Source organism: Lissotriton helveticus, chromosome 7, assembly GCF_964261635.1.
Source record: "Lissotriton helveticus chromosome 7, aLisHel1.1, whole genome shotgun sequence".
NCBI classification, from domain to species: Eukaryota; Metazoa; Chordata; class Amphibia; order Caudata; family Salamandridae; genus Lissotriton; species Lissotriton helveticus.
In genome coordinates, this window is record NC_136068.1 from 38497993 (window position 1) to 38523393 (window position 25401).

Below are 25401 nucleotides of genomic sequence, written 5' to 3' on the forward strand. Positions count from 1 at the left end.
GCCTCTCGACCGTGCACTGCACAGGTAAGTAGTGCTGTCTCTTGACTGTGCACTGCACAGGTAAGAAGTGCTGTTCTCGACCGTGCACTGCACAGGTAAGAAGTATTGCTTCTTGACCGTGCACTGCACAGTAAGAAGTGCTGCTTCTTGACCGTGCACTGCACAGGTAAGAAGTGCTGCTTCTTGACGTGCACTGCACAGGTAAGAAGTGCTGCCTCTCGACCGTGCACTGCACAGGTAAGTAGTGCTGTCTCTTGACTGTGCACTGCACAGGTAAGAAGTGCTGTTCTCGACCGTGCACTGCACAGGTAAGAAGTATTGCTTCTTGACCGTGCACTGCACAGTAAGAAGTGCTGCTTCTTGACCGTGCACTGCACAGGTAAGAAGTGCTGCCTCTCGACCGTGCCCTGCACAGGTAAGAAGTTCTGTCTCTCGACTGTGCACTGCACAGGTAAGAAGTTCTGTCTCTCGACTGTGCACTGCACAGGTAAGAAGTGCTGCTTCTTGACGGTGCACTGCACAGGTAAGAAGTTCTGCTTCTTGACCGTGCACTGCACAGGTAAGAAGTGCTGTCTCGCGACCGTGCACTGCACAGGTAAGAAGTGCACTGCCCCAGAGACCCATATACAGATTTACCAAAAAGTCACTCAACGCAGCGCAGCAACTACGGTTGTGATGCATTTCTTGAAGAAGAGAGAGCAGAATAACACGATATCTACTAAGATATGGAACTGTTTCCTAGAGGTGGGCAAAGCTCGGGCTTGGCTCGGGCTCGGGGTCCTCATAGGCCCGCGAGCTCAACACGATCTGAGCCCGACTCCTCCCCTCCACCCGAGTCAAGAAACGCAAACACTGACACATTGTCTATTGGCATCTTATACCAACAGCCAATGCTCCCATGTTGGTGCTTTTTAACCCGTTAACTGCGGTGGTAGTTCCGCTGCGGTGCGGGGGCGGGGCCGCGTCGACTAATGGACGTGCGCAGCATTGCGAAGGTAGTGCTCGCGACGGCCATTGGCCGACGGCAGCAGGGAAGGGGTTAAAGGTGGAACAGAATGTTGTTTTTCACAAGTGGTGAAAAGCAGCATTGTGTTACAGCTCTAAAAACACCGACCCAAACGCACTGCCTTTTAGAACTTCTGTCTAAAAGATAGTGCACCCGTGTTGGTGTTTTTCAAACTTGTAACAGAATGTGGCGGGAGGGTGCGGTGTTATGGCCAGAGCTGCCGACTTTGTACCTGGGGAACCAGGTTTGAGTGTTGGCGTCACTTAACATCCGGTGACTCTGGGCAAATCACTTAATCTCCCCGTGCCTAAACAAATGTATGGGACCTTGTGTGATGTTACTGATGCTCATGTAAAGCACCCCAATACCTTTGGGTTCATCGTGCGCGATATAAAACAGCATAAAAGAGAGAAGACGAAAAAGAAATGTTGTTTTTCACAGGCTGTGAAAAGCAGCTTTGGACTGAAACTCTAAAAATATCAACACAAATGTACTACCTTTTAGCATGTCTCTTTAAAAGACAGTGTGCATGTTGGTGTTTTTTAAACTTTTAACAGAAGGTTGGTTTTCAAAGGCTGTGAAAAGCAGAATGTATTTTTATTTATTTATTTACAGAGTTTTATATAGCGTGAACTTCACCTGAATCAGGTATCAGAGCGCTTTACGTTGCGCTAGTTGCATTACATGAGGATACATTCATTTTTGTTAGGCACGGGGAGATTAATTAAGTGATCTGCCCAGAATCACAGGATGTTCAGCATCATTGCCGAGACTCGAACCCAGTTCCCCAGATTCGAGGTCGACCGCCCTAGCCGTTAGGCCATCTCCTCTTTGTAAGTAACACGCTACTCTCGCTCAAGATGTTCCTTTGAGGGGCCATCGCTTTCACAAAAGAGTGCCAAGCACAGCCTATTAAATGTGGAGAAGGGAACTCTTTCTCTAGTTTATAATTTGTGTTGGAACTGTGGAAACAGACGTAAAGGAAGGCTCTGCCTTTTAGCATATCATGGACCCCCGGGCTAATGCTCCAGGAGGAGGGATGTGTAAATTACTTTATAATCCGCCTGCCCTGCTCATTGTTCAGTGTTTGTGGAGCTGGAAGCTGTGAGTCAGATTTCCATGGTTCCTCTGCTTAATGTTTTCTGGGCTCGGCTTGTACTTGGCTCTTAGAGCCGCGCTGGACACCGGGCTCGGCGCTGGCTCGGACTGTCCCGTGAATTCTTGGGCCCATCTGCCTGTTTGTTTCCTCTCTTCCTGCGCTGACGCACACACCGTAGCACCATAATGCCAGGGTATGTGCGTTCTGCAGTGAGTAGCTTTTGTAATAGAAGGGAATCCAGTACAAAAACTATCCTTTAACACCTTTCCTGCTTTGTACGTGTTCTGTACAGCGCAGCACACATACAGAGTACAAACAACGAGAAGAAATGAACGCCTTTCTCCTCCGTACGCCTGCTTCGAAGGAGGTGTAAGACTTTGATGCAAATCCCTGTCTACAAATGTTTATAGAAAGGGGTTTGCTTCAAAACCCATGGGCGGGTGCGTTGGAACGCCCATTTACCACCCATGAAACGCACCCCTGACGCGCAGTAATGCAAAGCTCAACTTTGTGTTACTTTGGGAAACTTTCCAACACAAACCCTGCTTGGGGCTGGGTACTAAATCTCAGCTTAACACATTGGGCCCGATTCACAGAACTAACTTAAGACAAAATCCTAAACTTACTACCATTTTGGTATTCACCGAAGGCACTTACTCATTTCGGTATTCACAGAAGGCACTTACGCATTTCGGTATTTACAGAAGTTAAAAGCACTAACTTTAGGACTCCTAAATGCCTTCTGTGAATACCGAATGTCTTAAAATTAGGATTTTTCTAAGTTTAGTAGTAGTAAAGTTGAGAAAAATCCTAACTTTAAGACTTTCGCTATTCACAGAAGGCATTTAGGATTCCTAAAGTTAGTGCTTTTAACTTCTGTAAATACCGAAATGCGTAAGTGCCTTCTGTGAATACCAAAATGGTAGTAAGTTTAGGATTTTGTCTTAAGTTAGTTCTGTGAATCTGGCCCCATTGTGTCGTGTTTGCATTAAAAAAGTAATGTAAACCTGGAGCAAAGAGATAGTAATCCTGAGCCTTAGAGCTCTGCGGGGTTAGAAAGGCGCAGGTGCAACGTCCCCCTCTCCAGGCGCAGTCTCACCTCATAGGGAATGTCTCTAAATGCCGAGCAATACACAAGGGGCCCAGCAGGGGGAGTGAGGACAGTATTGAGCTGGAAACGGATTAAGCCCTCGAACTGCTGATTCCTGGCGCTGTGAGGGCCTCGTGTGGTATAATATGGGTACTGCAGGTGTATAAAAAGTGCTTGAACTGTTCCTGGTAGATTCGGAGTATTGCTGGCTATTTTTATTTTATTTATTTTATTTTGGAAGTTTTATAGAGCGCGAACAAGACCCCTGCGGATATCAGAGCGCTTTACAATCAGTGAAGAAAAATTATACAACAAAATAGAAACAGGTAGATCAAGTATACATAGCATAATGTGGAAAGCAAATCAAAACTAAAAACAGGTAAATCAAGTATAAATAACAGATTGTGCAGAGTAAATCAGAACAAAAAGGTGCAGAACAAGAAAGCAGCTGTGGGGCCTAGATTGTCTGTTTGTACCTGTGAGATAAAAGAAATACAGGTAGAGGTTCACGTGAACTCACAGTTTCCTTAGTTAATGATCATGTGAATTTTTTCATGAGAATCGCTTTTACTTCCTTTTTGAAAAAGGAAAGGTTGGGAAAGGTTTTATATTTAAGGCCAAACTCCGAATGAGAAGAACATGTGGATAGCGCCTTTAGGCACGCACAACACTTCTGTCTCTGCTAGCCTGCGTCGGTGGGCACGGGCCACGGGGCTCTGCTGGGGTGGGCAAAGCTGAGGGACATATCGGCTCCTAACTTCACAAAGTGGTGGTAATTTGCTGTATTTTGTACCCTGAAGTTTGAGCATGATTTTTGCATGGAGTCTAGGGCCCCCGAGAGCAGGGGCAGCGCCTGGCCCTTCCTAGATGTGCTTCTAACCGCTATTCTCTCTTCCAGGACATCCAGCAGCTGCTCCAGCTGCAGCAGTTGGTGCTGGTGCCCGGGCACCACCTCCAGTCCCAGGCTCAGTTTCTGCTGCCACAGGCCCAGCAAGGACAGCAAGGTAAGGGCATCGGTCTGTACCACCCATGGAACGCCCCCTAGACACACAGTAACACAAAGCAGGGCCCTTCCCCTCCTCCGAGTGGGTTCGGGAACATGTGACTTTGTAACCAGGAACTTTTGGTTTCAGTAAAGAATGTATCGTCTTTTTCTTCGATGTATATTTAAGTCCTGGTGGAAGGGGCATAGCTATAAACTGTGCCGCAGGTGCAGTGGCACCGGGGCAGTGGCTTTCTTTTATTACCCAGCTAGTTGCGGGGGGGGCATTTTCCTTGCTTGCATTAGGGCTGATGGCTTCCTTGCTTCACCACTCCCCTAGTTGTGGTTGGTGCTTTTAATTCACTGGAAAGCAACATTACATTCTAAATAGCTTTGATAAATGTTGAATTGATGATTCCAAATGTAACTTTTTGTGCTGTAAAAACCTTATCTAAAAAAATCAAGGATGTGTACCTTTCCTCAAAAGACATCCAGACAATTTAATTGTGCCGGAAAATGTTCTACAAACCTTTGCGTTGTGAAGCAGCCAGAGGAACATATGGGCGTCCTAGTGTATGCAGGTTTTTTCACACTCAAAACGTAATATCTTGGTAAAAAAACATCAAATGCAAACTAAAAGGAAAGACGGTGCTTGCAAACAGCCAGTAAGTCTGGGGAGTGTCAGTCACTGATGTTGCAGTTGTCCTTGTGGCCTATCAGAGCCTGTGGATTGCTGACAGTCCCCCTTACATTATTGGCCAATCGGCTGCCACCTTTGCCCATTGCTGCAGCTGACACCTCTGAGGTATTCCTAGTTCTTTGCCCTGGCCTGCTCTGTCAGGGCAGCGCTTTCTGTCTTTCATGCCCCCTGATACGCCTCTCTCATGGTGGACTTCTTAAGTTAGCTGATTGAGCCTCTGCGCTAGTGAGGCAAAGTTGGTCACTCGTTTATTTCCTTGTCGGCACTTAGGTTATTCTGGGCGCCATCTTTAAGCAGGGCTGTCCTTATTTTGTTCTATTTATGTGTTTTGTTACTCCCATTTTTAGTTGCCTTACTTTAATTTCACCAGTAGTCGTTGATTCCAGGAGAACCTGTGTTTAACGATTGGGGTTACTGGACCTCAGATAGACTTTTTATTTGACCTCACCTGTTTTCGCTAAGGCCCGCGCTGCAAGTGCGGTGCTTGGCAGGCCCCATGACACGCCTCTCTCATGATGGGTTTCCTAAGTCATCTCATTGTGTGTCCACACAGCAGGCGTGCCGCTTGCGCCCCAATGGCAAGCCTGTCTGCGCCTGTCTGATCCTGGACCGTGTCCAGTGCCCGTCCCGCTGGTCATTTGGACCGTAAAGCAGGGGGAACATTGTTTACAACGCGGTGTTTACACGGTGTTGCCTTTACAACGATGCCATTACAACGCAAGTCGTTACTACGACTTGCGCTGGATGGCGCTGTTGTATAAGGAATATTGTGATTTTCTATTCCAACACCTTCCCTACTGTAACGTGGACTGGTGTTGGAATATAAAATTATAATATTCCACATTCCGCGCCCTCCAACGCAAGTCGTTGTAACGACTTGCCTTGTAATGGCAGCGTTGTCATGTACCACGATCTAAAAGATCTAGAGACCACCCCTGTTAGCTCTCAGGCCTTAGGGTAGGACTGATAATTGCCCGTTATTGAGCCCTGTATCTGATATAGAGTCATGTCACCCAATCTGTCAGACCTGCAACGCCAACGTTATAAACCTCGGCTTCACTGCTATAGCGATGGGGTCTGATAGCTTACCCAGTTAGGACAGGGTTAAGGTGTCAGTTGAGAACTCTAGCATTAAATTAAATTAAACTCTTCTGGTGAGTACTAGGTCCTTGGTTAAGCACCATTTTGAATTTTCTGAGCTTTTAGTGGTATTTCAAGCTGACCTGGTTTTCATTATGGAAACCTGGGCTGATGGGCTGGTGACACTTTTGGCCCAGAGCTTATGGCAGCGGTTCTCTCGGGAGACTCTACTTTTGGCCGTGACAGACCCAGAAAGAGGGGGACGGGGTTTGGCAGTGATTTATCAAGATCACTTCTTGGCTATTTTTACGCCTGCCTCCGTGGACGCACTTGAGGCGCTGTTTTTCAATATTGAGCTTGTTAAGACCCAATCGTTTAATGGATTCCTGATGTATCGCCCCGCTGGGCCAAGGGCTGCCTTCTCTGATAAGATCAGCTGGCTCCTGGAATCATCTATGTTGTTGATATCCGACTTCACAGTACTGGGTGATTTCAATTTCCATCTGGAAAATTAGCTGGATTCAGACTTGGAGAGCTTTATAGACACTCTAATCTACTGCATACAGATACGGTGGCAGGGTATGTCCTGGGACAACTCCCGGAGGAATCTCCCCACTCCTTCTATGAACTGTGTGTTCCAATAATGTTTGCCCTGAAGAAGCCCGTGTGGGTGAAACGCGTTGGCTGCTGTGCTTTAATATACTAAATAAAAAGAACCTAAAACAGCATCACTGTGAAAGAACTACTATTTCTGTCGTCGCAGTCTTCTTCTTGTGTGGGACTTGAACCCTATGATACTTTGCTTGGGATCCAATGCCTCTCCCACCTTTCGTGTTTAGACACTCTAATCTGTTTTGAACCCTCTCAGGTTGTTCGCAGTTCCACGCATCTCTCATGACATACACTTGATGGGATATTTACAAATTACCCGGGTATGGGAAGCCTTTCTACGCTTCTATTGACTTGGTCGAATCACCATTTGGTCCTCTGGGAGTTGAGGCTCCAGGAAAAGTCTCTCTCTCTCTACTACGCATTAAAAAATATATAGGCCGAGCTTGGCACCAGGTCCAATCCATTGAACTAAATTCCTTTTTGATTTCCTCATTGCAAGATATTTCACAGAACCCAGACCATATGCTGGAGGATTACTCCAACTAGCTAAACTCCGCCTGTAATGGGATGTACGTTGTTACAACGCATGCTTTTACTACGCATGCCTTTACAACGCAGGTTTTTCAACGCAAGTCGTTACAACGACTTGCGTTGGGGGGCGCTGGATAGTGAATAGTTTAATTTACTATTCCAACTCCAGTCCCCGTGGATAGTAGGGAAGGTGTTGGATAGTAAATTAAACTATTGCCTATCCTAGAGCGCCCCAAGCGCAATTCGTTGTAATGACTTGCGTTGAAAAACCTGCGTTGTAAAGGCACTGCGTGGTAAAAGTTGCGTCGGAAAGGATGTTTCCCCCTGTAATGCAATTGCCCTTTGCAAAAGTTAGGACTAACAACACCAAGAAGTTATCTCAATTGTGGTTCTTGAGACTCTTACAGCAGCCAAACAAAGATGTCGGAGACAAGAGCGTAAATAGTGCAGAACCTGAGTTGAAAGAAAGAGCAAAGTATAAACTATGCATATCAGAATATAAAAAGATTTCATTTGCTGCCAAATCAGCATACTATTTGGATCAAATAAAGTGACTAAAATAAAACTATTTTTCAGAGCATAACATTTTTTACGTCGCCGTCAGTTAGTAAATCAGCGGCAAATAGCGAGGAGTTCTGTGGATCATTAGCGGGCTTTCCCAGGTTAAAGTTATAACCATTTGTAATACCTTTAATGCTAATCACAATAATCAGCCATTAGAGGGTTCTTCCAGAAAGGCAGACTTTTGCCATTTTGAGGATCCCCCAAAGGAGCAACGAAAGACTGTCATCCAAAACATCAAATCCAGATCCCCCAGGACCCGGGTACTCCTAAAGTAGTGCATTTAGCACCAGAGGTAGTGGCACTATATATGATTAAGATCATTAAGGTTATGTTTGAGACAGGACTTTCTCCTACCCATTAAAAGTTGGTGTCAGTTCTCCCTTTAATTAAAAAAACCCAATCTAAATGTGCTGCACCTGAATAATTATTGTCCTATTTCCAGGCTCCCATACCCAACCAAACTGGTGGAGAAAATATTAAATAAGCAACTTACTAATTTCATTACAAGAATCAGCTCCTTGACGACACTCAGTTCGGCTTCACGCAGAGCCAAAGCAGGGAATCGCCATTGATAGTGGCCCTGGATGGGGGTGGTTTTGCGGCGTCATCCTGCTCGATCTCTCAGCAGCCTTTGATACGGTCAACCACGCTCTCTTGGTTGACCATATCCATAGCCTGGGAATAGATGGCCCGGCGTTGGCACTGCTACCGTCGTTGCTATCTGGACCACTTCAGTCCGTGTCCGTAGGAGAATTTACCTCGGAGCCCTACTCGTTGCCCTGTGGAGTCCCGTCGGGATCTTCGTTGAGCCCAACACTCTTCAATTTGTATGTAACACCCTTGGCTGCGCTCATAAAATCATTTGGTCTATCACAAGCATCGTATGCTGCTGATACTCAGATAGTAGTATCTTTTTTTTTTTAATGTACTCTGCATGGTGGACATCCAATTTGTGTCCACTTTCAGCACCTGCTACAAAGTTTAAAAATCTTGGGGTGCTGCTCGGTGACAAACTAAAATATAAAAATCAAGTCAATAAGATCACTTCATCCTTCTTTTCACACACTTAGAAAGATAAAAAATTTTTTTAAATGAATTCCCTCCAATCTCTTAAAAACAGTGGTCATTGCATCGGTCTTGGCATGACTGGACTACGGCATTAGTCTCTATTTATATCTACCCAAGGGCTCCTTACACCTTAAACCCTTCAAAATGCTGCCACGCGTTTCCTTCTAAAAATCCCTAAATTCCACTCGGTGAAAGCGGCTAGTTGTCAATTACACTGGTTGCCAGTCAAACACAGTGTTATCATTCAAGCCCTGTGCACGGTCTATAAGACGCTGCATGAACAGGCTCCAGTTACTTTAGGAAGAACCATAGGTGCACTTAGTAGGGCCATCGTTCAAACGATCACCTTGGGGTAGAAGAAGTTTTTTCAGGTCTGTGGCGCTGCACTGCAATAGACTCACGTATAGTCTGAAGGCCGCTGCCTCTCGCTCCGTATTTAGGAAATTGCTTCACTGCTCCTAATCTCATAGCGCCAAGATGCCTCTGGTTAATCGCTGCGCTCTAAAAGTCCTTCATTTGTTCAAAATTAGTACTTTTCAACCTGCCCTAAAAATGCTTGGGGAACTTACAACTTTTCCCAAAATATTCTAGGACTGGAGTTAGAGTAGTAAATTTAACCTTTCAATGTCCGCCACGCACACTGTAGCCCTGAGGGCACAATTTAGGGCAAGAAACACGAATGACACACCCACCTTGTTCTTCCTCCTGAATTCATTAAATATGGCTCAGGTGCCCCTGAGCTGCATCAGGAACTCAAACCCACTCAGAGAAGAAGCAGACATGCCCCTTGTCTATCAAGACCCCAAATATGTAACTCCTGATGCTGAACCTTAAGAGTAATAGGAAATAAATAGTGCATTTCTCACAATTTCCGCATCTGATGGGGGTGAGACTACGGTGCATGTGTGGCCAGGAACGTAGAGCTGGTCGTTCAAAAGCCAGGGGTGCTGGTACTGCGCGTGTCGCTACACATGAGCGTGATGTTGGGGGGTCGTAAAAGCACCGCTCTGTGGGCCTGATTCACAAAGGGAAACGCGCACTTTTGTGTACGTTTTTGATTGTTTGCTATTCACAAAGGCATTTACGAGTAGCTTCTTTAGGAGAACAGAGTCTCCGCACATAAGTGTTTATGTGCCGGGACTCTGCACTGGTAAAGACACTACTCGTAGATCCCTTTGTGAATAGCAAACACTCGTAAACTTACACGCAAGTGTAAGTTTCCCTTTGTGAATAAGGCCCTTAAAGCATTGCCCTCTCAACTAAAAACAGTTAAAGATTCACGGTTCTTTCTGGGCAGAACCAGACAGGTCCGGGTCGGTCATCCTGCCACTCTGGCTGGAGGCTTGAGGATTAGTTTCACAGCTGGATGGGCTGCCATGGGCCGGCCATCAAGGCCTGACAGCTCCATTTTACTCGGGACGTGCTGCACCGGGGCTCTAGTTGAACATTTTAGGCAGGCTTTAGGTCTCGAGGCCAGCTTAGGGCAGAACTTGCCCAATCGGATAGGAACTGCGGACAGATGTGGGCTTTCTGTCACCTTCCTTGGTGATGGCGCTGTGACTAAAACTTAAGTTAAACTGAGACAAAAGTCTAACTTTACCACTTGTATATGCCCTTTGTGAATACCGAATACTTTCGTCTCAGTTTACCTTTGTGAATCGAGCCCAAATTATGTGCAGAATAATGTATTTTCCAACAGGGACCTCAATGTCTGAGGGGTCTAACAGCCCCAGTGGCACAGAAGGTTTGGATTCCCTGGAGGGCGGCATTCTTGTTCTCAAGTGGTCACTTGTGGCGGGTGGCGGGCCGCATGCGTGGCGCACAGTGTTGGAAAGTGTCCCTTCAAGGGTAAAGTCCAGCATGAGGACATGTAAACTCACACTTGACTTCTACTTTGCCTTTTCTCTCCCTTGGCAGGCTTGCTCTCGACACCAAATCTATTTCAGCTACCTCAGCAGAGCCAGGGGGGGCTCCTTCAGGCACAGCCCAGGGCAGGACTCCCTGCACAGGTCAGTATCCATGGGGAAGGGGACACCCCACACCCTGAGAGACATACTTGTAGTTTTTGAGGTGTATTTTCTTTGTCTTCTGATTGATGAGGTCCGAAGGTTCTATGACTTTCCTGGTGTTTTTTGGGGGGATCCTGAGTATTACGGTTTCAGTTTACTTTGTGGTCACATTCTGCTTCCTGGGATCTTTTTTAGGTAACTCTGTTTTCAGGGTGCAGTAATTTTAGGAACGTTGACTTTCAAGAATCCGTTGTGTTGTGGCTTTTGGATTTTCAGCTTGTTCTGTTTTGTGGGATTTTGCTTTAGCGGTCCTGTTTTTCAGGTTTTTGTGTTTTTTTTCACAAATACTCTTTCTAGATTGCTTATTTTTTGGGGAACTGTATATTTTAGGGATAATGTATTTTAGGGGCATTCTGTAGGATTTTGTTCTTTGGGTTGGTTTTCCTTAGGAGCTACAACTTTTTAAAGGTTTATGCATTTTGGAATCACTTGTTTTCATGGTTTTAGTTATGTTTTGTCGGTCTACGTTTTAGTGCAGCTGAAGTTAAGCAAATCTGAATTTATCGAGTGTCTTTTTAGAAGAACTTTTGTTTTTAAGGTCTGAGCTGTATGGACTGTTCCTTTAATGGGCTTAAGTCTTCTGACTTTCGATAGTTCCTAGGTTTTTGTGGTTTTATGTTTATGTGGTTTTATGTTTTTAAGTCGCAGTGTTTCTGGGTGTTTTTCCTTGGAGGACCTGTCCTTTGTAAACTTATGTTTCAGTTCTTGTGCTCTGAGATTGTTATACTTTGGCAGTTCTTTTGGGAAGCTTTGGCTTTGCGGTCCTGTAGTTTCTTGTTGCTTTCTGGTACCTACACTTTCTGATTGTTATTGAACTTTACTTCTTAACGATGTCTTGTGTTTTTGTGCTGCAAGTTTTTACAGTTGTGAGCTTGGGATTCTGTTTTTTAGCTTCTGTTTCTCACAGATTGTTTTTTGGATGTTGTCTTTGATGCTACGAGGGGTTGTTTTTTATCAGGGCACTGTGTTTCTTTTTTCTTGATCTGCATTTTCTGCTAGCCTTGTATTTTGGGTGGTGTGTTATTGAGTTCCTTAATATTGTGAATGAAGGTGCCGGCCTGGGGGTTCTTTTATTCTCTAAATGTTTAAGGAATTGCAGATATGTTTTTAAACTCTTGCATTTCCTCTGTGCATCTTTTAGCACATTATATCCATGGTATGGCTTCTCGGTATCTGTTTTGAGGAATGCTGTTTTTGCTGTCCTCTGCAATTAGCCTGCTCTATTTCTATGGTTTCAAGCTTTGGATGTCATACCTTCTTGGGGATTTATTTTAGCAACGCTGTGTTTGGGGGTATCCTATGTTCCTGTGGTCTCTCACACTGATGTTCCTTTTTTCTATGCACTCCTTCCAGGCAGTGACCCGACCCGGTCTCCCCGAATCCCACCTCTCACACTCCCAAAGTACCAAATGTTTAGAGACGGCGTCCCACCCGGAGGAGCCGAGTGACCTCGAGGAACTGGAGCAGTTCGCCAGGACCTTCAAGCAGCGAAGAATCAAGCTGGGCTTTACTCAGGTGAAGGAACTCTCTGGCGCTAACCAGTCATTTATTACATTTCAACCAGAACCAACCATAAGCAGGTCCACCCATATAGGCCAGCTCAGCCCTGAACTCTAGTACAGAGTCCTAAATTGGCCAGCACTTTGATGATTTCTCAAATAAACTCTTCAGCTGCCAACACACAGGGGTTAAATGCAATGTGTTTTTCCTCTAGGGTGATGTTGGACTAGCCATGGGGAAGCTGTACGGGAATGACTTCAGCCAGACAACCATATCGCGCTTTGAGGCACTGAACCTCAGCTTCAAGAACATGTGCAAGCTGAAGCCGCTGCTGGAGAAATGGCTGAACGACGCAGGTGAGCACTTCTGGTTTCTGCACCCCAGCCTGGAAGACCCTTTCTGACTGGCTCCTGCATTTCTATACAGCATCGAATGTCTGCTCTTAGTTTCCTTCCCACACTGCCTTGTGATAGCCTCCATCCTATCCATAATGAACAGCTCCTGACTGCTCCTTTATTTCTTATTCCCACTAAGCCCCTCAAGATCACTTCCCCCATGATTTGGTCCTTGTCATAACCCGCAAACCCAGGAAACGATCACCCTCTCCTGGGACAATCCCACTCTTTTGCTTCTCATCATCTGTTGCCCACCCCTTTTCATGTGATCCTGTCAAACTCCCGACTAAACGACCATAGCTTCTCTCATTCTGATGGGTGTCTGACAATCCTCTCCAGGTCAGCTATCTCTCCCTTGACTAGCACCTTCCAAACCCACCCATATGGACACAGTCACTATTGCTGCAACCTGGGCATGTAAACCGAGGCCCTGCACATATGCAGAGAGAATGTAAGCAGTAAGTCTAATCTCCTCCCCTTGGTGCCCACCCTGAGAATTAGTTAAAAATTTGTGACAATAATGGAAAAAGTGTCAGGTGAGCCAATAATCTACCAAGGGTCCGGGTAACATCATACAAAGTATGATTTCTTTGGCGGTTAAAATAGTTGTAACTCCTTGTTGAAGGAAATAGCAGTTGCTGGAGTTAGTCTTTTGTCCAGGATTAATTAATCTCCCATTGGAGACATCGCCTCTCCTTGGTTCATTCTTTCCCCACTAGAGATATCTCCTCTTAGAGCTAAATGAATTATTGTATTAATTGGTTTGACTGAGCATTTTTATAGGCGTTGCCTTTTTGTCTTCATATAAAAAGTCTTGTGATTATACCAGATCTAATCTTTTCTTAGTATGGTTTCAAAGTATTCCTGTTATTTATATTTTTAAGTATGGTTCTTTTATCAGACATTTGTATGATGAACTCTGAGCTTTGTACACTTTTGTAATTTTATTTTCTGTCTTTTATGATGAATAATCGAAATAAAGACTTTTTTGAATCGATATCTCCTCACCATGAATTGTTGTTTTCAAATGTAAGACATCTCCTCTCTAAGATTTTTTGATCTTCTGCTGAAAACGTCTCGTGTCCATTATTCACTTATCTTCCTTTGGAGATATTGTCTTGCTATGGTTCATTCTTTTCCCACTGGAGACATCTCCTCCCCATGATTTATTCTTTTCCCACTGGAGACATATCCTCCCCATGATTCATTGAATTCCCACTGGAGACATCTCCTGTCCACAATTCACTGAGCACCCATTGGACAAACCTCAATTCAGCAATTCACTCTTCTGCCATTGGCGATATCGCCTGCTCACGAGTCACTGATCTCCCATTTGCCGCTTCTCCTAGCCGTTATTCCTTCATCTACTGTTACAGATATCTCTTGTCTATGACTTTTCCTGTCCATGATTGTTTGATCTCCCATTGAGACATCACCTGTCCATGATTCAATGACGCCCCATGTGATCTCCACGATTCATTCATTGTCTCATGAAGACATTTCTTATTCAGAAGTTATTATTCTCCCATTGAAAGTATCTCTCCTTATAATTTTTGCAGTCCATGAATCTTCGATCTCCCACTGGAGACATATTCTGTCTATGATTGATTGATCCCCCATTAGAGATATCACAATCCCCTTTATGTAAGGTAATGATGTCAGATTGGGGATTGATTAGTGTCTGGTGCAGACCTCAGTAGTGAGTCTCCTCAGTGGGGCCATCATGTCACATCCGTGCTCGTGTCCACGTCATCAGGCTCCTCCTATCCAACCACACTCGATCTCCCAAAACATACATTACTGTTCAATCACAGTTCCCTCTTTATCAGCAGAGTTAGGAGACAGGCGGTGTGTTTGACAAGGAAGACCTGTACATGAATATGCTGTTTTAACAATTGTTCTGTTTTTACTTCTTTCTTTACTTCCTCTTTTCCAATCACTTTATCCACAATTTATCTTCATTCTCACTGCTAATTTACCTGCCACTATCCTTTGCTTTCCTGTTGATGTTCACTCACTTTTAATTTACATTTGGGAATTACTTCATTCTTTGCTCCCAACCTCACTTCATTTATTCATGCCTTCCCTCTTCCATCCATAACTCTCTCCCTCCCTCACTACATATTTCTATTCCCAAACGTCCTTCCCAAAATTTCATCTCCATTAAATTGGTCCGCCCTATTCTATATATTGCCACTTTCTTTCACTCATTCTACTTGCTTCTACCTTCATGTTTCATACTATCAACCTATCTTGGTTTTTTCTCCTGCCTTACTTTTCACACTATCTCTCCAACCCATCTGCTTTTCACCTCTGTTACTTCTACCTCTTTATACCCTATTTCTCCTATTTCACTTTCATTTTGTTCCCATCTTCGATTCTTCTCTGCTTCTCCTACCTCACTTGGGCTACTTTCCAATTGCTGTGTTCCCATCCTCACTCACTGCACTGCCTCTTTCTGGCCATCTGCCTCTTCTGTATTTGTATCTCAATATCACCTGGTTTTGTCTACTATCTTACTCTCGCTTCACCTTCTCACATTTTTCCTGTTGCCACCATTACTTACCATCTCCTATCATTGTTTGTCTTCTACCGCCTGCATCTCCTCTTGTTTCATCTCTCTTGTTCATGGATACTCTCGCAACCCTCCCTCTGATGACGGGGGCACCACAGAGACCATGTCTGTCGACACCACGCTGCCAAGCCCGAACCAAATGAACAGCCCAAGCATGGGGTTTGATGGCCTCCCCGGACGCCGGCGCAAGAAGCGGACAAGCATCGAGACCAACGTGCGATACGCCTTAGAGAAGAGTTTTATTGCAGTGAGTTGTTTTTCATCTACTCCATGGACTGTGTTAGCCGTATGTGCTTGAGTTCTCTAAAATACAAGCTCTCCTGTGTAAAGTCTGCTTAACTTGCAATGTTCCTTTATAGTAGATGCCCTCCTGTGACCTTGAAGCCCAGCTGCACTTATCCTTCTAGAGTAGAGGCCCTCCTGTGCTATCCCTGGAGCCCAGCTGCACTTATCCTTCTCAAGTAGAGGCCCTCCTGTGACCTTGAAGCCCAGCTGCACTTACCCTTCTAGAGTAGAGGCTCTCCTGTGATATCCTTGAAGCCCAGCCACACGTACCCTTCTAGAGTAGAGGCCCTCCTGTGATATCCTTGAAGCCCAGCTGCACTTATCCTTCCAGAGTAGAGGCTCTCTCTAGAGTAGAGGCTCTCCTGTGATATCCTTGAAGCCCAGCTGCACTTATCCTTCTAGAGTAGAGGCTCTCCTGTGATATCCTTGGAGCCCAGCTGCACGTATCCTTCTAGAGTAGAGGCCCTCCTGTGATATCTTTGAAGACCAGTTGCCCCAACCTGAGAAGCGGAAGCCCTTTGTGGTATCCTTAGAGCCCAGTTGCCCAAACCCCTGTAAAGTGGAGGCCTCCTGTGACTCCATTCCTGTAGGTTAAAGGCTTCTTTCTGCTGCATTTTCAGCACAGCTCCTCCTCGCCCAGTAGAGTCCCACGCTTGGTGAGAGTGGCATCCCTCTGCATCTACGTTTCTTCTGCATTGGGTACTACCTTTCTTGGTATGCCATGCCCTGGCACTGTACCAAGCAGGATGTACTGGGTGCCCTCAATACATGGTGCATTTCTCAATGCACTTTAACCTCTCGCCATGTCCTGTACTTCTCTTGTAAAACAACGTCGACCCAAATGAGGCAAGTGACCTGCCTCCTGCGAAGGGCCCTTCATGCCTTGATGCTATGCATCTGAGTGAATGCGCTGTGCATCCCTCAGTATAGCGCCTTCCCTGCAGGACGTGCCTCCTTGATGCCCTCTGCTTCACGTGCACGAGGACTCATGCCTCCCTCGATGCACTGCTCCATCCTCGGGGTGCTGTGCTCCATGTTAGGTGCCCCTCTTGAAATAATGTGCCTTTGTGCTTATTGTGCAAAGCATGCATGACGTGCCACCCGTGAACAGTACATCATGAGTTCATCGATGCACTGTGTGTCCCTCAATGATTTCTGTTTCCTACTGTCACACAATGCGCTTCTGTCTCTGCATTGATGTTCCCTGCCCCTCAGTGTCTCATGCTTACCTTGCATGCTGTGTTACCCTTGCATGATTCCCTCTTTCGCACAATGCAATATGGTTCCTGCACTGAGGTTCCCTTCATCCTCAATGTCCCATGCTTCGCTTGCATGCTGTGTTATCCTTGCATGATGCCCCCCTAACACAGTGCTACTCCGTATATGCACTGAGATCCCCCAGCCCCTCGATATATCATGCTACCCTTCAATGACGTCCTGTTTCTCACAATGATCCTACCTCTAGCCGCTAAGGTTCTCCTGCCCCTCTTTGTCCCCTGCTTCCCTTGCATGATGCCCTGTTTCTCACAATGATCCTACCTCCAGGCGCTAAGACGCCCCTGCCTCTCCATGTACTGTGCTTCCCATATATGTACAGGATCTCTCATGTGCCTGCTCTCTCTCCTCTCCCACAGAACCAAAAGCCTACCTCAGAGGAGATCCTGCTGATCGCAGAGCAGCTCAACATGGAGAAGGAAGTGATACGGGTCTGGTTCTGCAACCGCAGGCAGAAGGAGAAACGCATCAACCCCTGCAGCACCACCCCGCTGATGTCCAGCCAGGGCAAGCCCAACCTCTACAGCCCTCATCTGGTATGGACCCACCTGGCCTGCACTCTGCCTCAACCCATCACTGCATCACTCCTCTGGACCTCAGGTCCTCCTAATCCCCTTTTCCTCTCTACCCACCCCACTCTAGCCTCATCCCCAGCAGAGCCCACAAATGGTACTGAAGGCACCCCTCTTTCTGCCACAAAACATCTGCTTGCCTCTGGTGGTCCCCACAATAGAACACGTGCCCAATGTTTGTTCCAAAGATTCTAGAAGTGGTTCCCACATCTGCTGCAGAGAATGGGCCCACTTTCTGTGTCAGGACTCCCATGTTTGTGGCTCTCAGACCTGGTACAGAGCTTCAGCTTGTCCTCATGATGACTCACATACTGACAAGTGTCCCAGCACTCACATGTGCCTTAACCCGCCTCGAACTACAGTACCGCTGGGTTTAATTCAGTGCGCTTTATCAAGTATCATTAACATAACATAACAATTGACCCTTTAGTGCCTAACCCACCCCAGGATTGCTGTGCAAATCTGTAAACATAGACTTGACTTCAGGGAGTCATTGTCCCAAGCTGTAAACATAGACATGACTTCAGGGGGTCATTGTCCCAAGCTGTAAACAAAGTCATGACTTCAGGGGGTCATTGTCCCAAGCTGTAAACATAGTCATGACTTCAGGGGGTCATTGTCCCAAGCTGTAAACATAGTCATGACTTCAGGGGGTCATTGTCCCAAACTGTAAACATAGTCATGACTTCAGGGGGTCATTGTCCCAAGCTGTAAACATAGTCATGACTTCAGGGGGTCATTGTCCCAAGCTGTAAACATAGTCATGACTTCAGGGGTGATTGTCCCAAGCTGTAAACATAGTCATGACTTCAGGGGGTCATTGTCCCAAGCTGTAAACATAGTCATGACTTCAGGGGGTCATTGTCCCAAGCTGTAAACATAGTCATGACTTCAGGGGGTCATTGTCCCAAACTGTAAACATAGTCATGACTTCAGGGGGTCATTGTCCCAAGCTGTAAACATAGACATGACTTCAGGGGGTCATTGTCCCAAGCTGTAAACATAGACATGACTTCAGGGGGTCATTGTCCCAAGCTGCAAACATAGTCATGACTTCAGGGGGTCATTGTCCCAAGCTGCAAACATAGTCATGACTTCAGGGGGTCATTGTCCCAAACTGTAAACATAGTCATGACTTCAGGGGGTCATTGTCCCAAGCTGCAAACATAGTCATGACTTCAGGGGGTCATTGTCCCAAGCTGTAAACATAGTCATGACTTCAGGGGGTCATTGTCCCAAGCTGTAAACATAGTCATGACTTCAGGGGGTCATTGTCCCAAGCTGTAAACATAGTCATGACTTCAGGGGGTCATTGTCCCAAGCTGTAAACATAGTCATGACTTCAGGGGGTCATTGTCCCAAGCTGTAAACATAGTCATGACTTCAGGGGGTCATTGTCCCAAACTGTAAACATAGTCATGACTTCAGGGGGTCATTGTCCCAAGCTGCAAACATAGTCATGACTTCAGGGGGTCATTGTCCCAAGCTGTAAACATAGTCATGACTTCAGGGGGTCATTGTCCCAAACTGTAAACATAGTCATGACTTCAGGGGGTCATTGTCCCAAGCTGTAAACATAGACATGACTTCAGGGGGTCATTGTCCCAAACTGTAAACATAGACATGACTTCAGGGGGTCATTGTCCCAAGCTGTAAACATAGTCATGACTTCAGGGGTCACTGTGCCAAGCTGTAAACATAGTCATGACTTCAGGGGTCACTGTGCCAAGCTGTAAACAGTCACGACTTCAGGGGTCACTGTGCCAAGCTGTAAACATAGTCATGACTTCAGGGGTCACTGTGCTAAGCTGTAAACATAGTCATGACTTCAGGGGTCACTGTGCCTGGCTGATGGTGGTCTGGCCAGCTCCTTATGCTAGGCATTGCACTTAACAAAGAACAGCTTGTTGCTGATGAGGGAATATTCTCCCTGTTTTCCACCCCGCAGTAGTGGGTTCTAGAAGTCCACACGCCCCACTCACCGTGGTTTTTAATAAACGGGAGCTCCACCCCCTGCCTCTTGATTGTGCTCCTTACAAGAGGTGCTGCCCCAAAGTTCAGTACACTTTGTGTTCTTGCAATACAACTATGTTGCTAATATACCCTGTCACACCTTTTTTTCAATTTCTTTCCTTAGTGGGGAGGGGACAGCCCCCCAGGACCACCCCTATACTATTCCCTCTTTCCAATGGCGGTGAGTTCCTGTCCTTCATTCATTTCCATTTCCACCCATTCAACACCCTGCAGTTTCCACATTGAATGTGCCTTGCTGGGCCAGGGGGACAGGGTAGATGAGCCGCCATCCCTGCCGTGGCCGGTCGGCCATCTTCACACGGTAGGCAGGGTGCAGTCACTTCCCCTTCACCTTTATTCGTGTCCAGCACCCTGCATTGGCCCTTTGCCTTCACATCCCAGTAGGGTTGGGTTCATGGCTGGTGTCATATTACTAGGGATGGGCGGAATTTGCGTAGTCGTGCTACGCAAAGTTCCGCGAAACGGTAATAAACCTCTGCGAACACGCAGAAATTCCGCAAACATGCGCAATTGCTTGTTCGCGATGCTTTTTTCCTGTTCGCGATCACTGTTTGCATGTTCGGGGAGAAACATCTCGCGAACATGCAATTTGAGAACGCGACCAAGCAAAAAATTCAGCGGAGCTGCGGAACGCAGAATTTTGGGCAATTTTGCGTTCTCTGCGGAACGTAAAATTCCGCAAATTCCGTGAGCGGAACGGAATGTACCGCCTAGGCCTAATTACTAGGTTCTGGAATGGGTTTACATGTTGTAAGTTTAGGAAGCAATCGGTCTCCAGACGAGGACATACTCATGGTACTGGGCATTTGTGATGGTAACGCACTCCGAGCTTGTACACCTGTCTCATACACAGCAGTAATCTCAGGAAACCAGATCCTTTTTTATAAACATTATATGAGGCGTTTGTGACACGTTACTCTCATATCAATATTAATAATATTATGCGTGATTTGTAGAGTGCATGGCTACTTAAAAAGGTTTCCCAGCGCTTGCCTCCTCACTGACCCAGAGTCAACCAGACATTTACAGAGTAACCAGCATTGGCTGCAATTAAGGAGGTGAAAACAACCAAGTTTTAAGCAGCTTGCGAAAGGCTGAGAGCCATTTACAGGCTGTCAGCATTTGAGGCAAGTCGTTCCAGAGCTTAGGGCCCAGATACGCAAAGGCCCGGCCACCTTTGCAACAATCTGCTCAGGAGCTCGCGAGATCATGACTGACTTTAGTACTCACAAGGGTCTCTGGCTCTTCCAGAGCTAGCAGAGGGCCTGGGAATCTCGAAGAGGGGACATTGAGGCTACACATGAAATGATCTACTGTGTTTGAAGTTCAGGTTACCCTTCAGTTTCTGAAGTGCAAGGTTTTGGATCCTGCTGTTGTTATGTTATGTTATGTTGTCTTGTAAAGCGCATGGCTACCCCAGCAATGGGGCGTCCTGGCGCTGTATACCGCTGGGGAACCCGTCCTGGCTATCCCTGTGAGATGGTCCCTACTGGGTATCTCCAAGGTGAAACCAGGCATCCCCGGCGAATGTGGGGGGCCGTTGTAGAGATGAGGCAAGCTTAATGCCCAGAGTTGCCGAGTGTGCTCCCTGGTTAGAGTAGGCACCGAGGCGAGAATTATCGAGTCCGCTGACCCTGGTCCACGACCCTGCCGCGTCGGGAATTGAACCCTGGTCCTGGGCGGTCCTCTGCTTCTGGGTCTGCCGCCTCTAACCAGTGAGCCACACCACTCCACTATATCTATACTAGATCTTACTTTCATGAGTGTCCATTTCAGTAGACACTTTCTCACAGAGGATCACAACACCTGTAATTTAGAGTGCCTGGTTATGCCACTAGAATGTACTGATATATAAACTTTTATTATTATCACAAACATGTATTAAAGGCTATGCATTCATGCATTCATGTTGGGAATGATGTGTGCTACTGAGATGCATACATCCTGCCGGTTACAAAGGGTCATGCGTTATGTAAATCGCCATATGCATCTGACTCCTGAGATCGCGACACCATAACTCTCCTTAGGAGTGGTTGTTACCCTGTAGGCGGCTTCAGGCAGCTTTTCTAGTTTCGCGAAGTAGCGCGTCTTGAAATCGCACTATTGAATATAAGGTCTTGAACTTGCAAAGAGTGGTCAGATCTGAATGTGTGTGGGTTCCTCAGCTTCCTGCCAGTGCCTGGATGTGCCCTCATGCCAGGGAGCCTGTCTTGGCACTGCCTCCAGAGAAGGGATGGGCCTTGTGCAGCCCCTGTGCTGTGGGCAGAGAGTATATCTGGCTGCTTTGTATTGGCTGCCATTGGGAAACTGAACGCCTAACTAGCCCCTGAATCCCAATTAGGTGTAGTGTCGTGAGACTATGTGCGCTAGGACCCTTCTGGTTCTGGGCGGACTCAACAGAAGAATTACGTAACTTGCTGGGAGGTGTTACGGTGTGGTTATTCACGGTTATGACGTAATGAGTGTTCAGTGTGTGATTGTATGCTGAGGAATAAAAACGTCTATTAGAAGCGCCATGTGGCGTGTTCCTTTGCATGCTGGGTAGAACGCTAAGTTAGGGGCATCCATCCGTTTCTGCCTTATTCCACCGTAGAAGAGATCAGAAGTGTGTCGGTGCTGCGTGTCTGAAGTGTAGAGACTTCAGCAGAGGCTCGGAAGGCCTTCTTTTCCTGCCACACTCTGCCACTGGTCACATCTCATGTGTGCCTGAGGGGAGGAAGGAGAAGCAGCTTTGTTTGTGCAGACAATGTGCAGAACTGGACAGAGGAGGCAGAATGAACACTGGAGTGTGTGAGATAAGGAGAGGAGATTAGCCACTGCATGGAGCAGATGAGGCAGCGAGGAACTATGGTAGTGATGTAACAGAGCAGCCATGGCACATAGCAGCCGTGCACATAGCAGAGGAGCACAGTGCAGTCAGGCATTGAGCAGCAGAGGCACAAAGTAGCTGGGCACAGAGCAGCCATGCACAGTGCATTGGGGGCACAGACCAGAGGGGCACAGAGCAGCCGGGGCACACAGCAGTAGGGGCACAGAGAAGGGAGCACAGAGCAGCCGGGCACAGTGCAGTGGGGACACGGAGCAGCCGGGCACACATCAGCAGGGGCACAGAGAAGAGGGACACAGTATAGGGGGGGCACAGAGCAGGTGGCACAGAGCATCAGGGCACAGAGCCCAAGTGCACAGAGCAGCACAGGCACAGAGCAGCAGGGGAAACACAGCAGCCATGGCGCAGCGCAGCTGGGCACAGGGCAGAGGGGCACAGAGCAATGGGGGCAAAGAGCAGCCAGGGCACAGATCAGCTGGGGCACAGAGCAACCAGGGCACAGTGCATCCTGGGCACTGTGTGGTGCCTGGGTAGGCATCCTGAATTATACATAACAGTCATGTTTTGACTTCTTGCCTTCCCCAGGAGGTTTATCAAAACATTTTGGGGTTTTTTGAGTATTGACAGTCCTGAAAGTGGCCATTTCCCTGATGTGTGAACTACATTTATATTTTGAAAGTAGCCATTCTCCCCCTTCCTTATTTATTTATTTTTGTAGGCAAACCAAGCCCTTACAGGACCCACTGTTGGGTGGTATTGTGTACCCACCACCTAGTGATATCTGGCTCTGGTCACCTGATGTTAAGTCCGAAAAAGACTTTTGACAGCATCTGGTGTCAGCTGGAGGCTGTTTGTGGCACAACCACTGGTATTAAGGGATCCACTTTGCTCAAGGGATTCGCTCCTCTGTGCAGAGCCGTCTGCCTAACAGCGGGCCGATGTAGTGCATGGTCGTGTAGTGGGACAGAAGTAATTGTGAGACTGGTACTCCCCAAACGTTGTGTCTTGAAGTTATGAATAAGCGTTACAGTTCATAATGTTGACCTTCTACCGGTTGTTTTATTTTGCAGGTGACAAATCAAGTGACTGGTGTGTCCCTGGCAAACACACAGGCTTCCGGCAGCCTCAGCACAACAGGTATGTGGTGAGATGAATCGCTCCACCCCATTCTCCATGGATTCTCTTAACTAGATCTGTTCAAAAACTGCCCTTGAGGTACTTTAAAACCAGAGAGTGCATACAACAGTTCTAATCTGTGCTACTCCTTGGCAGCATGCTGATGAGTAGCGGCCTGTGTGTGGCTCCCCGCATGCTGTCAGTGCATTCCTGCCTGTATGTTACTTATATGTATATCTGCTTAATGACAGCTTGTATGTGTGGCTGATCTTCCTATGACTGCCCCAGTGTATGCAGTGTTCTATGACTGACTTTTCTGTATGGCTGCCTGTATGCAGTTGCTGTGTAATTGCCTATGTTTTTGCATTAAGGCATTTTGCCCAACTATCCCCAATCACCAGCAGTCCATAGTCACCAACGCACCCCAACAAGCGGCCCAGAAGTTCACTTGTGGATGAAAGCAAACGCATGGCACAGCCTGCGAATTAGGACCCCACGCAGCCGAAAGGCAGCTGTGGTCGTTCTTGTACAATAGTAGTCGTTCCTTTACGGTTGTGGTAGTGTCTGGACATTTGCGGAAGTGCTTGTGTGGTTGTGGTACAGTTTTTTTCTATTAAACCATTTTTAATTGATTTGTAATCATCAACATACAACACACGTAGGGCGTGTACAGTTATGGAAGTTCTTGTACAGTTGTGGAAGTGGTTGTACAGTGGTGGCAGTTCTTGCACTGTTGTTGAAGTGTTTATGCATTTGTTGTAGTGCTTGCATGGTTGCGGTATTGCTTGTACAGTGGTGGTAGTACTTGTACGGTTGTGGAAGTGTTTGGGCATTTCTCATAGCGCTTGTGCGGTTGTGGTAGTGCTTGTACAGTGGTGGCAGATCTAGTACGGTTGTGAAAGAGTTTTTAGCATTTGTCGTAGTGCTTGACCGGTTGCGGAAGTATATGAGCCTTTGTGGTAGTACTTGTACAATGTTGATAGTGATTGTACAGTGGTGATTGTCCTTGTTATGTTATGGTATTTTAAGAAGACTTGGTATAGCAAAACAATTCACCCCCCGTAGTGATATCTCAGCGCTGGAGCGCAAAGCCAGGAGGTGGAAGAGGACAAGAAAGGAAGGGGGTTACAAACGCCAGGTTTTAAGGAATTTTTGAAGCAGACCAAGTCCGAGCGACCATGGATGTATTACAGACGTTTGTTCCAAAGTTCAGGGCCAGGATAGGAGAACATTCAGCCACCTTATTTGACCATGCGGCTGCAACGAGGACAGAGCAAATGCTGAGTTTTTTAATCTCAGAATTCTTGTGGAAACATAATGTTGAAGTCTGTTACAGAAGTAACCAGGGCTCCTGCCTGACAGTGATTTGTCTACTAAACAAATAGGTTTAAAAGTGGCACGTTTCCTGATAGGGAGCCAGTGGAAAGATCGAAGAGTGAGTGGGTGAGTCGGGGTGGGGGGGGGGGGTTGCAATCCAGGCATGCGGCGGTGCTCTGGACCACCTGAAGGTTTGATAGAAGTGTTTCACTGACCTGGACCAGTAGGGCATAACCATAGTCGAGGCGGTTAACCACTAATGCCTGAGCGGGAGTCTTCCTTGTATGGATAGGTAGTCACTGAAATGCTTTCCTCAGCATTCGCATGATCCTAAAACAGGTTCTGCAAGTGGACCTAGCCTTCTCTTTCATGGGGAGGTTGTCTTCTATAAGAATGTCCACATTTTTACTGCCTTTTTAGGTTGAGGGGTGGTACCCAGTTTGGATGGCTACCAGTCATCCGACCAGTGGGCATGGGCTTTGCCAAACAGCAGGTTCTCGGCCGCTAAGCTGCATTCTCTGAATTGTGTGGATTCAGAGTTAGGACCCATCAATATAATTAACTGAGTATAATATGTCCTCCATACCGCAGGATCTAACTGCTTCGGCCATAAGGGGAACACATATGTCAAAGAGTGGGGGGTTCAAAGGTGAGCCCTGTGGTTCCCCTTTGTCGATGGACCTGCCACTCGATTTAAAAGATCC

The 25401-nt window shown here is 46.7% G+C and overlaps 1 protein-coding gene across 4 annotated transcripts in view; it reads left to right on the forward strand.

The window, feature by feature from the left end:
* The window catches only part of POU2F2 (POU class 2 homeobox 2), a 102891-nt gene that overhangs the window by 68383 nt on the left and 9107 nt on the right, over positions 1–25401 (forward strand). For all 4 annotated transcript variants that reach the window (XM_078651337.1, XM_078651338.1, XM_078651341.1 and 1 more), the window contains 7 exons: positions 4094–4199; positions 10650–10741; positions 12155–12316; positions 12516–12657; positions 15370–15518; positions 17191–17367; positions 23335–23401. In XM_078651337.1, coding sequence (XP_078507463.1) covers positions 4094–4199; positions 10650–10741; positions 12155–12316; positions 12516–12657; positions 15370–15518; positions 17191–17367; positions 23335–23401 — 895 coding nt within the window. The remainder of the gene's footprint in view (positions 1–4093; positions 4200–10649; positions 10742–12154; positions 12317–12515; positions 12658–15369; positions 15519–17190; positions 17368–23334; positions 23402–25401) is intronic.